At 47.0% G+C, this 15,974-nt stretch overlaps 1 protein-coding gene across 25 annotated transcripts in view; it reads left to right on the top strand.

Annotated features, from left to right (window-relative positions):
- Positions 1-2,948: 2,948 nt before the first annotated feature.
- PLCH1 (phospholipase C eta 1) overlaps positions 2,949-15,974 on the top strand; it is a 208,936-nt gene continuing 195,910 nt past the window's right edge. For 9 of the 25 annotated variants that reach the window (XM_070239173.1, XM_070239199.1, XM_070239198.1 and 6 more), the window contains exon 1: positions 4,575-4,742. Coding sequence is in view for 2 of the 25 variants with exons in the window: in XM_070239179.1 (XP_070095280.1) it covers positions 5,991-6,014 (24 nt within the window). In the remaining 23 variants the exon portion in view is untranslated. Of the gene's footprint in view, positions 3,079-4,568; positions 5,351-5,924; positions 6,015-9,379; positions 9,982-15,974 lie in introns of those variants that run through there. The other 16 variants (XM_070239175.1, XM_023621153.2, XM_070239174.1 and 13 more) reach the window with 5 other exon arrangements.

Here is a 15,974-nt window from a genome sequence, read left to right as displayed (position 1 = left end):
GTGCAGCGTGACAGTGGGCCACACATGGGGACACAGGCCTCCAGCTGGAGAGGAAGATTGGTGACACTTACACTAGTCTCCCCCCATCCTTCCTGACCAGCTCAGGAAGTTTCCCTTCCCATTTTTTGTCTCTGTCATACGCATATGAATCTGCACAAAGGTGTTCATATCCTTCTTTGGTGGCAGGTTCAGGAGGCGGCATTGTAGGGGGCACCTGCTCTTTTCATCTGCCAGAATCCCTTCCAACACTCATTTGGGGAGAGCATCCCCCTTCCAATGGGGAATAATCCTCTGTGACTCAGGGATCTCCAGTGGGGCTGCCACTCCCAGCATTCCACGCCCCTGGCTGTGGGGTGGCTGCACAATCAGGACTGGCCACAGATGTTCTCTGCCTGTTCCTGACCACATTAACTGCACTACGGATGGACATGTGACTTGAACCAGGTCAGTTAGAATCCTTTCCTACAATATTATTTACAGATGGTAAAAGCAAGAAGGCCTCTCTTCCCCTGGGATCACTAGCTGAGATGATTGAAGTCTGGAGCTGTCCCTGGTAATACTCTCCCTACCTCCAGCCTATGGAGGAAGCTCGTATGTAATAGGAGAGAATAAGATCAAAACATGGAGAAATCAGGGAGAGAAAGAGTAGGCGCAAAGTGAGAATGAGTGTGAAAGAGAGATGATGATTCTGAACTCCTGGATCCAGTCGTTCCTGAAGCCCTATCCTTTCCCTATCTTAAGGTGGGAGTCAGTACATTAGTTTTTTTCAAGCTAGTTTGATTTGGGGTTTTGTTATTTGTATCTAAAAGTCTTGACCAATACAGGAAGTAGATCCATAAGGGCAGTAACTGCTTTGTACTTCAGGAGTATTAATTCATATTCCAGCTTAGACTTACCATCTGGAGCAGTGTCTGGCACATGGCAAGTACTCAAGAAATATGTGTTGAAAGAGGGATAACTCCTTGATATTGCTAAGCTCTTTGGTAATTCTCTTGACTTCCTGGTGCAGTCATTAAAATAGGAATAATATTCATGTCCTTCACCCTCTTGCTTCATGGATATAACTTAAAGATTACTGCTGGTTAAATATGAGTATCTTACATATTGTTATTTTTGCAACTGAAAGCACCATTTTTGTACAGCTAGCAAAATCTACTTCCAACACACGATTCCTAGTGCATTTTTCTAAGAAACCCCTTATGATACACAGCACAGTGGGCCCACCACAAGGCCTATCAATCATTTTACGTGTATCAGGCACCCTTTACAGGATTTTCTGTGATCCTGGTGTCAGTGCACATTCTCTATGAAGGCAGAGATGATATGTAGAAATCTGGCGGCTATTTAGAAGGGAGGCCAGGCAGTGCCGTGCCAGTATAATTAATGAGAGTGGTTGCTCTGGAAGCAAGAGGAGGGTGGGGGTTGGGAAGGACGTCTTTCACCAGTCAATGGCATTTAAGAAAAATCAGTGCTGTCTTAGCCCTTTTACTGCTGGGAGGAGGTTAAGTCAAAGGGCTGCTGTAAGGGGCTTTCTGTAACTCCCTGCTCCGGTGCAGGGAGGTCCCCCATACTGGGAAGCTGGGAGGATTCGTCCCCAGAGTTTGCAGCAGGGCTCATCTCAACCTTGAATTGCAGGAGTCCCTTACACTCGGAAAGTGGTAAATCCTTACTGAAAGATTACAAGTTATGTGACCAACAGACCATTCAAAAAAGGTATTTGCTACCATATAGGGCTTTTATTTTACATGCCCAAAGAAGTGTTAACCTAGATTCCATTTCCTCCAATTCGCTTGTACCCAGTGAAGGAGGGGGGTATTATTGGCTTTGTTTTCCTATTGACTGGTAACCATGGAAGGGTTTGTAACCTAGAGGCTGTTTACTACCCGCTGTCTAATCCCTTTGTTATTATTCCCTCCGATTGCCACAAGCAGGAAGAAATCCTTTTGACCTTCTAAACACTTAGCAATGTAACAAGAATATTTTCTTGGTTTTAGTTAGTGATTTTTCTCTGATTAATGGTGTAAAAAAAAGACTCAGAGGGAAAGGCTACATTAAAACATTTATGGACATACACATATGTCCTGACATTTAAGACCATGATTAAGCAGGATTCACACCAACTTCAGAATTGTTCCCTTTGGAGAGGGGCAGAGGGAGAAGGGCCGGCAGATGGGGTTTTCGCTACCTCTGTAATGCTTGCTTAAAAAGAAGGGTTGGAGCAAGAGCGTCACACGGGTGTTTGCCTTGTTTTTGGTAGGTTTGAAATATTGCACAATTAAGAAAATGTTAAAGTTCACGAAATATAGATATTGATTAAAACTATAAAAATAAAGTGCTCTTGTGATGAACTTCGAGCTCGCTTCAACAGGCGCCTCCGCGGTTTCTCGGATTTGAGAGGCGGTTGGTGTGTGAGGGGTCGTCTTGCTGTCTCTCTCTTTTTGGCCTGCCTATTCACCGCGGAGATTACCAGCAAAATAAATCTCCAAAAAGCGCATGTCTACGAAGAAAAAAGAAATTTGGGGGTAGAAGGGTCATCTTTAACGGCTTATAAATTGGGGATTTGTGTGTAGGCACGTAAAAAAAAAAAAAAAAAAAAGGAAATTTGGGCAGGTTTCTTTCTATGGAGCCAAGAGGAGCTATCTGGCTTCTTCCAAACTGATTTCTTCTTGGCACCCTGGCAGGAAGACACTCCAGCGACAATTCTGGTGGCTTTTCCTTTTTCCGGAGAGTCCAGGGTTGCTTTCAGGATAACGTTTCTTCTTGCCCATGGTGCTTTGCTGTGACATTGTAATCGCCTCTGCTGAACCGAATAATACAAATGGGTTGTTTCTATGGTATCGGCTAAGTGGGATGAAAAGGTGAAACCCTAGATCTTGCGCCGCGAGGTCACGGTGCTGCCGCCCCCACCCCCGTCAGAGCGCACGGGCGGCGGGCCGCTCGTCTGCAACTTCCTGGGCGCATTCACGCAGGAGAAAGAAAGGGACTAGTTCATGTTGTCGCTGCGCCGGGAGAATCCCCGCCTGCCCCAGCTGCCCGCTCTCCCGGGAGCTCCTTCCTGGTGGGAACTTGGCACCGAAGGTGAGCGAGGGGGCGCGCAGTCCGGCCCCCCCGGGCTCTGAGCAGACAGGGCCGGGCGCCCCGAGGCGGGCACGTGCGCTCGACCCCCGCGGCGCCGACTGCGTGCGCTCTCCTGGGAGCGGGCGCGGGCCTGAGCCCGAGGCGGCGCGTGCCGGGGAGCGGAGGAGCGGCGCGCGTCCCCCTCTGGGCACAGGGCTCTCCTGCGTCCGGACCGCGCGCACCGGCACTTTTCCTGGACGGTGGAGCACGAGGCGGACGACACGGGGTCGGGATTCCCTGAAGGCGTGCTCTGACCCGTCTCTGCACCTCCACTCCAGCCTCGCCCGTCTCCTTATCCACCGCCCCCCGCCCCCGTCCGCCCCCCGAGGCTGAGGATCGGGGTCCGTCGGTTTGGGAACCTTTGAAACTTGAGGGAAAAAGTACAAGACTTCACGCCCGCTGCTTCTGCCCTGGCTAGCCGGGCTCGGGGTCCAGGTCCGGCGCTCGGTGCACCCAGCCGGCGGGGTGTGGAGGCGGCGGGAGCTCTGGTCACGCTACCGGCTCGGGTCCTGATTTCTGCGGGGGGAGGGGCTGGGGGAGGGGAGGGGCTCCGAGGAGCGGGAAGGAGGGAGAGAGGGAGAAGGGGGCGTTCAGGGCCGGGACAGAGGGGTGGGAAGGGGCTCCGGGGAGAGGGAGGGGGAGAGTTCGGGCGCGCGTGAGGACTTGAATGAGAGCGGGTTGCCGCGGCGGCCCCAGCTCTTCCCGGCTCGGCTCGGGGGTGGGTGGGGGGTGTGTGTCTCTGCCGTGCCTTTCTAGGGGGTCTTGTGCACTTCGACAGGGCTTGGAGTTGGAGTCACAGGGTCAACAAGTCGTCACCCCAGCACCTTGGCGGGCGCCCCCGTGCCCAGGGATCGAGGACCCTTCATCTGCCGAACACTCCAAGTGGAGCAGGTCGGTGCGTTTCGGGGAACAGGGGCCGAGAGGCGAGGACCATGCACCTGTCCAGGGGTGCAGGAAATCGTGCACCAGTCCAGGGGCGCAGGAGACCGTCCACAGTTCCAGGGGCGCAGGAGATCGTGCACAGGTCCAGGAGTGCAGGATCCAGGAGCAGGTGCCGAGCTCTGCTCCCCGAGCCCGGCCGGGACACACTCGTCGGGACGCATGAGCGCTGTTGTGCGTAGGGTCCCCTCACTCACGAGGACGCGGGGTGCGATCCAGCGCCGGAGTTGAGCGTTCGGCCTCGTGGTGGGGGTTCGCCCGCGGAGGGTCAGGCGGTGCCGGGGGCTGCACCGCGGGGTCCTTGGCCCCTCCCGGACCGCGCCTCCCGCCGGCAAGGGGACTGCGGTGTCCGCGACCCTGGGGCCCCAAGGCTGTCGCCGCGTCCCCTGGCCACGCGGAGGAGCGGGTGCGCTCCGCGCCGGGGGTTCACCGTCCGCCGACTCCTGGAAGGCTCCCGGCGCCAAGCTGGGCGGGGCGGTCTGCGCCTGCGCGCTGCGCGCCCGCGCGTTCCCATGGCGACGGCGCCGCGCGGCCGGGCGGACGCGGTCCCGGTGCGGCGGCGGGTCCCGGGCCGTGTCTTTGTTGCTCCGGCGCGGCGTCGCCCTGTGGCCTCGCGCCGAGGTTGGGAGCGCGGCAGGAGCACGGCGGCTCACTGGCCCGGAAGGGAAGACCCCGCCGCAGTGCCGGTACGGTGAGGACGCGCTCGCCAGACTACACTGAGCCGCCCCCTCTGTCCCGGGACGCGAGGAGCGCGCCGCTCCGGGAGGCGGGCTTGTGATGCTCTCGTGGGACGGTGCTCCGGGAGGCGGGCTGGTGATGCTCTCGTGGGACGGTGCTCCGGGAGGCGGGCTGGTGATGCTCCCGGGGGATGGTGCTCCCGGAGGCGGGCTGGTGATGCTCCTGGGGGGTGATGCTCCTGGAGGCGGGCTGGTGATGCTCCTGGGGGATGGTGCTCCCGGAGGCGGGCTGGTGATGCTCCCGGGGGATGGTGCTCCCGGAGGCGGGCTGGTGATGCTCCCGGGGGATGGTGCTCCCGGAGGCGGGCTGGTGATGCTCCCGGGGGAATGTGCTCCCGGAGGCGCACTGGTGGTGCGCCCGGCTGCGGTGCTCCCGGTGCACCCAGGTCGAGGGGCAGACACCAGGGCTCCCAGGAGAGGTGCTGGTGTTCCGGGTGCCCCGCGTTTCGGTCTCTTCTGGGTTAATTTTCTGCAGGAAAGTTTCAAGAAGCCTTGGCGCGGACCAGTCAGATTTCTCAAGCCTTCAGTTAAGAGAGTCATTTCCATTTCTTAAAATTGTGAGTCCTCACAGCTCCATCCTCTTTAAAAATCCCATTTGTTTACACACAGGTTAGCATTTGGCGAGGGTGCACATCTTAAGGGGTATGTAGAGGGAGCTGTAGCTTCTTGTTGCTCGTTTTTCTTAGGTTGCATCAATATTTGGCAGCCTGATTGATAAAACTAGTTGCTGTTAAGTAGACATTGGTTAGAATTAACGTGATTGAAAATGAAAGTTTAAAAGTGGATATCCTGGGATAAAGTATGGCATAAAGATAGCTTAGATGAAGTAATATATGAGTATTGTCTTGCTGTATCCTATTGTTAAAGAATTTGCCTTCCAGAATACCAAATGTTTATTAGTGGTAGACATTTTCAGACAATATGTTTCCTCTATCAGCAAATGATGTCAACATGATACTTCTCTTCAGATGATTAGCAAATAACATGCTGTTAAAGTTACCTCTCCCATCCCATTCTTTATAAATGCCTAGACATTATGCAATCCATCTAGCTCAGATGTTTAAAAATGTCCAGTTAAGTTTTTTTCCCTTTTCTCATAATTAAAAAAATAGAAAACCTCTTAATTTTCAGGTTCAGCTACTTTGTGACCCTGTTTGATGGCTTGTAACTGGCTCCAATTCCCTAATTCTCAGTGACATGTGTTTCTGCTGGTTCCAGGAGGTAAACTGCAGTTTAGCAGATCATGGGATAATGGGGTTGGGAGCGCTCGGGGAAGGATAGGGGGAGGCTGTGGGGATGAGACAAAGGGGGGAGGTTGGTGGGCAGAGCCAGGATTTATAGCTGCACCAGATTCTTCATAAAAGCTGCTGAAGTCATTGCTCCTGTTTGATGTATTTTCCCACATCATCAACATCAATTAAACTTATTTTTAGAATTAGTCTTTTAAATAATTGTAAGGTTAGAATTATAAAAATAGAATATGATAAAGGGTGCTTTATGTTACGGTGCCATAATGTAATACTGGGAAGACTCTTAATGTTTTCTACTTAATTTATTCACTTAGCTAACTGATAGTTTATTGAAAATTAATTACATATAAGGCAAGATAAATCCAGATTCCTGCCCTAATGAACTAAGGGCGGTGAGTTCTGGAATAATTCTAATACTGTTTCCGGTGTCAGGGTAAAACCCTATCCCCGTGGAACGATTCAGGAGAAGAGTTGGTTTAGTGCTGAGACTCAGAAACAAATGCTTACACTTTGATTAAGAAAACCCTGGACGTTGTTCTGAGCGTTTTAGATAGGAGTCTATATATAGGGTAAGAAGCATTGTGTGCACCTATCTTCTTACACTTTTGTAGTACAGACGTGGCCCTAAAACTTGCAGTCTTGGCAAGTGCAGTCTGAGTTTGGGAGGAACAGAGAAAGCCTGTAATTCTCAGGTTTCTTAGATGGAGATAAGGTGAGTGATTCTGTAGTCCTTTGTTCTGGCTGCGTGTTTCATGACATCATAAACCTCCTGCAGCTCCCTTCTAAGAAGAGCGTTGGTCTCTCTGCTTGAAGGATCATGACTATTATTTCTCTGAGAGGAAAAAAAGGGATAAACTTATGATAGAAGGATAAAAGGAATACAGTCGGGCATTTTAACATTTGAACTTTTGAGCTGGAATAATTTCTAGGCATTTTTAGTGAGTCTGGACTCTGTTGAAATCCATTACAGCCATGACAAACCTCTGATGTGATACTGACCATGGTTGACAAATGTTTCCTCTTGTCACCCAGGATGTGGAGGGTTAGGGAGAATGTAGTCTCCTCTCCTTCAGCACTTCATGAGTCTGATAACAGTTACTGGCTCAGAGAGCTTGCTGAAGAGCATCCCCATTTGGTTATTGCTCTTTGTCTGGGAAAATCAGATTCAGCTGTGAATGTGGACCAAGTGGTGCAGAACTCATTACTGTGAACAATGCCTCCTCGGCCTGGGAAGCATGTTCTCTCTACTCTCTAGTAGGAGCTCATTCCAGGCTGGCTCTGCTCACAAGGAAAATCATTTAGACACAGTTCACTGGACACTCACATCTCTCTGACACCCATGACCATTTTTGTTTAAGGAGAAATCCAGTACTCCTGTAGTAGGGTGTGCCGAATTAGAAGTGCATTTTAAGAAGCCCATGAAGAAGTTTACACAGCTTTGTGTTATTATCATTAAGGTCCCTCTCTTCTGTGCTTCAAAGTGAAAGAGGGCAGGAGGATGCAGAAGGCACAACTGAGAAGACTTTTATAGCAAAGTGAAAAACATCCTCACCAATGCTGCATTTTGGATGCGCTAGACTGAGTGTCTTTGCCTCATTATTGTCATAAAATTACAGAAAAAGACATCTGCCATGTTTATTACATAATCGGGAAAGCAGGGCCCAAGGTTGCTAAATGGTTTTCTTAAAGTCACACAACTAACAAATGGCAGAACTGGGATGAAAATGCCAAGTTTCTGATTTCAAGAGATCCTCCTGTTTCCAGGAAATCTAGGGTAGGCAGATATGAAATCCTTGCTCTAGACTTGGTCTTTGCAACTATGTTTAATTGCTATAGTTGTGGATATAAAATGGTCAAACATCAGCACTGTTACATGATTGAATCTGATTTCATCGAATGGGACTGACATGGGCGCCCTCTCCTAGGTCTTTGGTTATAAGCATGTGTATTTCATGAGGACGCACGTGGTGCACGTGTGTAAATGCAGAAGATCCTTTTCCAGGGTATATTTGGCCTGAGGAATTCTGGCATGATTAGGATTTAACACAAGGGGAACAGTTTTTCTGATTACTTATTGTCCGGTAAATATATTAAATAAGGGTTTCTGGAAGAAAAGGAGGAAATGGATGGTAATGTGTTCCAACTGTGTGCCTGGGCTTTTGCTTTATGTCGCTTTAAAAGTCATAATGATCAAGAGATGCAGGAATTATCCCATGTTACTGATGAGGCTCAGAGAGGTTAGTTTCTTGCTCAAGATCAAGTGAGTATGAAACATCTCAAATTTGAAGCCGGGTCTGTCTGCCTCCATGCTCTGTTGCATCATGTTGCCACTCAGAAAAGCAACACTAAATTTATGAAAAATACTGAGTTGGTTTTCTTTTCAAATTCATCATTCCATCCGAAGAACAAACAGGTAGAAGTGTTTCTGATCAGCTTTTTGGTGAGTGGAGTGTCGTATTCCCCATGTGGAGTCCAGGAGGTTATAAATTCAGGCCTGGTTCTAGGAAAACATTCAGGTCTTTGTATAAACTGTGTTGGCTATTTGTTTAGAAGCCAGTGATGTTTAGGTTCCCTTCTGCAGATGCTTCTCCACATCAAAGTGGCCCACTTATCACTCCTGGGTTGTTGTCAAATTGCGATGGGTCCAAGAGAACCCTCGTGATTTTAATGTGTGTATTCTGGCATCCCAAGACTTAGATATTGGCTTTGTCTTATAAACAATTTGCTCCCTCATTTTCTTCAAATAGTGTTGAGAGACTTACTGCTGGATAGAACCAGATGGTGCCTTCCTCTAACGTGATTCAGATTGGAGACAAGAATCACCTTGGACAGTTGCTGAAAATTTCTAAACTTATGCCAGAAGCTGGAGTTTTGGTGCTCCTAAAACTGCCCTGCTGTGGTGATGAGAAATTGAAATTGGACTGTACTGAGCTGGTTTCAGATTTGCAGTGTTTTTGAGCTGGTTTACGCGTGAAGAAACTGAGGCTCAGGGATGTCCACACTCGCATAGCCGAGTTGGGACTTGAATGCTGACATTGCAGACGCCTGGTCTGCTGGTCTCAGCAGCACAGCGCACCTCTCTCCCGGGCCTTCTTTCCTCCCTACGGCCCTGACTCCAGGGGAGAAGAAAGGGTTCAGGGTTTTAGAAAGTTGGATGCTCGGCTCTGCTTTGGGCTTCCGGCACCGCCCAGGGCTGCAGGGCTGTCTGGGTTTCCCTCTTCATGAGTTTGTTTTCTGTGGCTTATCCTATGAGCAGCCTCTTTTCTCTGCGGTTGGTTCTTCTGAATTTAGCAAGGGACTTGTGAACCTGTCCAGCCGCTCTGGTGCCTATGCCTTTCCTGTTTTGTTTTTTTTAAAGATTGGCACCTGAGCTAACAACTGTTGCCAGTCTTCTTTTTTCGTTTTTTTTTCTTTCTGCTTTTTCTCCCCAAATCCCCCCAGTACATAGTCGTATATTTTAGTTGTGGGTCCTGCCAGCTGTGGCACGTGGGACGCCGCCTCAACGTGGCCTGATGAGCGGTGCCATGTCTGTCCGCACCCAGGATCTGGACCAGCGAAACCCTGGGCCACCATAGTGGAGCGTGCAAACTTAACCACTCGGCCACGGGGCGGGCCCCATGCCTTCCCTGTTGAATTGTCCCTGGAAGGCAGACGGAGCTAGCTGAGTGCGAGCACATGCGAGTTACTGATTAACTCACCCGAGGCAGCCGTGGCTTCTCGTTCATCCGCCTCCACTTCCTTGTTCTAGTCCACGAGAACCAGACATTTGAATTTAGCTTCCCACTTCCCTCTTCTGCTCTTCAGTTTAACTGAAGCAGTCTCTGGACCTTGGAAGGGTCTCCGTGGAGTGCTGAGCGCCCTCTGCAGCACTGCCCCTGGCAGGAATGTTGAAGATCTGTGCGGTGTTCTCAGGGGTCTGAATCCGGGACAGAAGTTAGGTGAGTTGATTTGCTGGGTAATTGTATGCAGTTTGGTTCTCCACACCTGCTGTTTCTTTGAGCCGAACAACTTTCTGACTTTGAGTAATATGGGAGTTTTTGAAGAGAAATTTATTTTTTGAAAAGAGATTTCTTTATAGAAAAGAGTAATGTGTTAATATAAGGAGTTAGGATTATGTAAAGATCCGTTGATTTTTATTTCAATTTAAAGATTGTTGGTACCATACAATCCTCTGTGTAAAAGAGAAAAAAGGGGAGTTTCCTTGTCTGCATATAGAATCTCTCTACACAGGAGCTAATAGTGTGGTTGCTGGGAGACAGGTGCCAGAGTGAGCTATTCATTGTATACTCTTTTGTGCCTTTTGAATTTTGAAACTTCAACTCAAGACATAAAATTAAAATAAAACAGAGAATACTTTTAATAATAAGGAAATAAATAAGTAAGCACCTCCTGGCTCCTAACTGTAGGAGGAGGAGACTGGGAAGCAATTTTAAAGAAAAGGAAAGCAGTTCTTTTTCTTACTGTCTTTTAAAGTCTCACGAAAGTTCACATTTAGTAATTTTTTTTTTCACATTTAGTAAATTTTAAAAGCAGTGTGTTCTGGGGCCGGCCCCGTGGCCAAGCAGTTCGTGCGCTCTGCTTCAGCGGCTCAGGGTTTCGGCAGTTTGGATCTTGGGTGTGGACCTAGCACCGCTCATCAAAGCCGCTGAGGTGGCTTCCCAGACAGCAGAACTAGAGGGACCTGCAACTAGAATACGCAGCTGTGTACTGGGGGCTTTAGGGAGGAGGAGGAGGGGGAGAAGGAGGAGGGGGATGAGGAGGAGGAGGAGGAGGGGGGAGAAGAAGGGGGGAGGGGGAGAGGAGAAGGAGAAGGAGGAGAAGAAAAAAGCCGTGTTCTTTAAGCTCTTCTGGATTTCGATAACAGGGTCTGGGGAGGATTTTTAGAGTTTTCCTAGTTTTCTTCCCTCTCATAAAGCATCAGCTACTGGCTGCAGCCAACTCCATGGGCCGATGGGAAGCAGACCGTCCCTCCTGAGCTAGCCCTGTAGACTTGTCCTGCTGGCAGTTTGTGGAGTGAAGGCTAGAAACTGAGCCCCCCACCCTCCCCCCGCCCCCGCCGCTGCGAGCTGTCTTTTTTCTCCCCGTGGGGAAATCCCTGTGATGTGATCATCCTTTTATTTTCCTGAGCAGTGTCTAAATGTGAATGTCAGAAGAATCTTTTCTTCTCAAATTGAAAAAGAAAAAAAAGCTTGAATACAAAGGTTTTCTTCTGAATCACAGCTGTTTTGGTTTTAATTAGGTTGTGAATTGGAAGCGTTTTTTCTGTTTACTGGTTGCATCGTTGAATACCGTCTTGGGAGAGAGTGAACACAAACTGTGTACCAACTGCTTTTTCACTGTCAGGAGAGAGAGGTGTGAAATGTTATTTAGTGTCCAACTTGAAGTTGAAAGCAAAAACTCAAGTTGGGACCAGTTCTCAGCATATTCTTGAAAATTTCTCATCTCAAATTTGGCGAAGTAAATAAAACATATTTTCCTCACAGAATCCTTATTGCTATGTTGCTTTATTGAAAAAGAATAACTGAATAGATTATGCTTTCTCACGCTTAAAGATTTTTGAAGCTTAAAAGGGCATTTAGTGAAAATTCTCTCTCACACCTCTACCCCTCAGTCATCCAGTTCTTTCTCTAATAGACCAGCAGTGTTATTAGTTTCCTGTGCATTTTTTGAAAAAGATATTTCATTTATACACAAGCAAATACATATGGATGCTTTATTCCTTTTTTTAAAAAATCAAATGGTATTGGACTATCCACATGATTCTGCATTTTTTCTTGTAACAAAATGTTTTATATATCGTTCCATATCAGCATATAGAGCTTCTTAATTCTTTTTTTTTGTTTTTACTTTATTGTTTTAGGTTCACAGCAAATTGCTCCCACACATGCATAACCCCCCATTGTCAACATTCCCCACCAGATGGTACGTTTGTTACAATTGATGAGCCCACACTGACGCTCGTCATCGTCCAGAGTGTGTGGTTTACGTTACACTTCACTCTTGTGTTCCACCTTCTGTGGGTTTGGACACATGTATAGTGACATGTATCCATCATTACAGTGTCATACAGAGTATTTTCACTGCCCTAAAACTCCTGTGCTCTGCCTCATTCCTCTCTCCCCCAGCCTTCAACCCTTGTAACCACTGCTCTTTTTATTGTCTCCATAGTTCTGCCTTTTTCAGAATGTCACAGAGTTGAAATCACACAATATGTAGCCTTTTCAGATTGGCTTCTTTCGCTTAGTAATATTCATTTAAGGTTCCTCCATGTCTTTATGGCTCGACAGCTCATTTCCTTTTAGTGCTGAATGATATTCCATTGTCTGGATGCACCACAGTTATTTATCCATTCACCTACAGAAGGACACTTGGATGCTTCCAAGGTTTGGCAATTATGAATACAGCTGCTGTAAACAACGTGTGCAGGTTTTTGTGTGGGCATAGCTTTTCATTTCCAAGGAGCACGATTGCTGGATCCTATAGTAAGAGTATGTTTAGTTTTGTAAGAAACTGCCAAACTGTTTTCCAAAGTGGCTGCACCCTTCTGCATTCCCACCAGCAGTGAAGGAGAGTTCCCGTTGCTCCACATCCTCACCAGCGTTTGGTGTTGTCAGTGTTCTGGATTTTGGCCGTTTCTAATAGGTGTGTAGTGGTGTCTCATTGATGTTTTAATTTGCATTTCTCTGATGACGTGATGTGGAGCATTTTTTCATAGGCTTATTTGCCGTCTGTATATCTTTGATGAAGAGTCTGTTAAGGTCTTTGGTATATTTTTTAATTTGATTTTTTACGTTTTTATTGTTGAGTTTTAAGAGTTTCTTGTATATTTTGGATAACAGTCTGTCATCAGATGTATTTCTGCAAATATTTTCTCCTAAACTGTAGCTTGTCTTCTCTCATTCTGTTGGCAGTGTCTTTCACAGAGCAGAAGTTTTAAATTTTTATGAAGTCCAGCGTATCAATTCTTTCTCTCATGGATTGTGCCTTTGGTGTTGTATTTGAAAAGTTATTGCCAAACCCAAGGTCACCTCGGTTTTCTCATATGTTATCTTCTAGGAGTTTTATATTTTTGCATTTTACATTTAGGTCTATGATGCATTTTGAGTTAATTTTTGTGAAGTGTATAGCTTGTGTTTAGATGCATTTTTTTGCATGTGGATGTCCAGTTATTCCAGCACCATTTGTTGAAAAGACCATCTTTGCTTTGTTGAACTGCCTTTGCTGCTTTTCTCAAAGATCAGTTGATTCCATTTATGTGGGTGTATTTCAGGTCTCTCTGTTCTGTTCTGTTGATCTATTTATCTGTTCTTTCTCCAGTATCACACTCTCTCGATTACTGCAGCTTTACAGTGTCTTGAGGTTGGATAGTGTTGTCCTCCAGCTTTGTTCTTCTCTCTCAATGTTGTGTTGGCTCTTTGGGTTTCTTTATTTTTAATGGCTACATATTTTCTACTGTATGGATATACTAAAATTTAACAGGTTAATGGACACTTGGGTTGCTTCTGATCTTTTGAAAGCAATGGTGCAGTGGATAACCCTATATATACATCCTTTTGCACATGGTCAAGTATAGCTGTAGTATATATTTTTGGAATTGGGATTGCTAAGTCAGAGGTATATACCCTTGTAATTTTGATAAATATTTGCAAATTGGCCTCCATAGAATTTGTACAGTTTTTACTCCTATCAGAAATGTATTATAGTGACGATTTCTCCACACCCTCACCAACAGTTTGTCATCAGACTTTTTGATTTTTGCTAATCTGAAAGGTAAAAAATTAGCTTCTTGGCATAGTTGAAACCTGCTGTTCTCTTACTCACTTTTGGGTTACTTTACACATCTCCATTTTGAGCACAGCCTCAGAGTAGAGGTTGTCACTTCATTCTTTCCAGTGTAAATTAAAAGAGCAACTTTTTATTTATTTATTTATTTATTTTTTGAGGAAGATTAGCCCTGAGCTAACATCTGCTGCCAATCCTCTTATTTTTTTTTTTAAAGATTTTATTTTTTTCCTTTTTCTCCCCAAAGCCCCCCGGTACGTAGTTGTATATTCTTCGTTGTGGGTCCTTCTAGTTGTGGCATGTGGGACGCTGCTTCAGTGTGGTTTGATGAGCAGTGCCATGTCTGTGCCCAGGATTCGAACCAACGAAACACTGGGCCGCCTGCAGCGGAGCACGTGAACTTAACCACTTGGCCACGGGGCCATCCCCTCCAATCCTCTTCTTTTTGCTGAGGAAGACTGGCCCTGAGCTAACATCTGTGCCCATCTTCCTCTACTTTATATGTGGGACGCCTAGCACAGCATGGCGTGCCAAGCGGTGCCGTGTTCGCATCCGGGATCCAAACTGGTGAACCCCTGGCCACCAAAGCAGACTTAATCACTGTGCCACCGGGCCGGCCCCAAAAGAGCAACTTTTAAGAAGCAAATGAACAGGCTTTTGGCTGCTGCCTCGTAGAGGAACAGGGTTGGTGCACTTACTTTTCTTAAGTAATAGGTTTAGTTGCCTTTAATTTAGTCTTTTTTTGTACTAGTTTAAGAAAAAATCACCAAAATCCACACTATAAATTTCACTTGAGGAATTGGTAACCTTATTTGGTTTTAGTTCCCTGTTTTGTCTCATTAGTGCCTTCTGAGGCACCTTCCTCAGATTCTGTCTGAAGCAGCTTTAGGTGGGTGGTCTGTCAGACTTAGAGGGTTAAGAGCTCAAAGCTTGAAGAGCACTGTTCGTGTGAAGTGTGTTGGTACATTTAACTACTGCCACCAGCTTCCAATTTTTCCCAGAGCTTCCTAAGAATTAAGGATTCAACACATTAAAAACAAAGCTGAGTTTCCACAATTTAAAATATTTGACTAGATTTTCTCTTGATGCTTTTTTGAATTGAGAATTCTTTTTTTTTTAAGATTGGCACCTGAGCTAACAACTGTTGCCAATCTTTCTTTTTTTTCTGCTTTTTTCTCCCCAAATCCCCCCAGTACATAGTTGTATATTTTAGTTGTGGGTCCTTCTAGTTGTGGCATGTGGGATACCGCCTCACTGTGGCCTAATGAGCAGTGCCATGTCTGTGCCCAGGATCTGAACCCGGTGAAACCCTGGGCCGCCGAAGTGGAAGGTGCGAACCTAACCACTGTGGCACCAGGCCAGTCCCTGTGCACACTTTTAAAAGGAAGGAATATGTAAAAAATGATGGAACTCTGCCAAGCCCGACAGGAGCAGAGGGAAGGGGAAATGATTGCAGATTGGGAAGTCTGCTTCCATGAGTGGCTCTGCTGTGCCTGGCAGTGTGGTCTCCTCCTCTCTGTCTTTCTCTCTTTCCCTCTCTTATGTTCATTATTTATTAGGAAGCAAAATTACTTAGACCTTGGGCCTGCCCCGTTGCCAGTGGTTAAATTCATGCGCTCTGCTTCAGCGGCCCAGGGTCTTGCTGGTTCGGATCCTGGGCGCAGACTGGCACCGCTCATCAGGCCATGCTGAGGCGGCGTCCCACATGCCACAACTCGAAGGACCCACAACATAGAATATACAACTATGTACTGGGGGGCTTTGGGGAGAAAAAGAAGAAGAAGAAAAAAAGATTGGCAACGGATGTGAGCTCAGGGCCAATCTTTAAGAAAAAAAATTACTTAGGTCTTAAGAGTGCAGTCTGTGGAGTTAGATTTTTTTAGTTCACTACCGGTGCTGTCACTTGGAAGCTGTGGGCCTGAGGTACTTCACCTCTCTGTGCTTTAGTTTCTCTCTCTGTAAAATGGGGATAATAATTACACCTAGCCCTTAGAGTCATTGTAAGGATTAAATAAAATGGTACTTGTGAAATATTTACCACAATCCCTGGCCCATGGGAAGTGCTGAAATTATCAGCAGTGATTACAGAGTGGCAGGTGCTGAGTTCACGTATTTGAGGCTAGATCAGGTCCAGATGTGGCCGTCAAAC

Source organism: Equus caballus, chromosome 16 (genome assembly GCF_041296265.1).
Source record: "Equus caballus isolate H_3958 breed thoroughbred chromosome 16, TB-T2T, whole genome shotgun sequence".
NCBI lineage: Eukaryota > Metazoa > Chordata > Mammalia > Perissodactyla > Equidae > Equus > Equus caballus.
The sequence above is the reverse complement of the archived record's forward strand: the minus strand, read 5'-3'. Positions and strand labels throughout refer to the sequence as shown.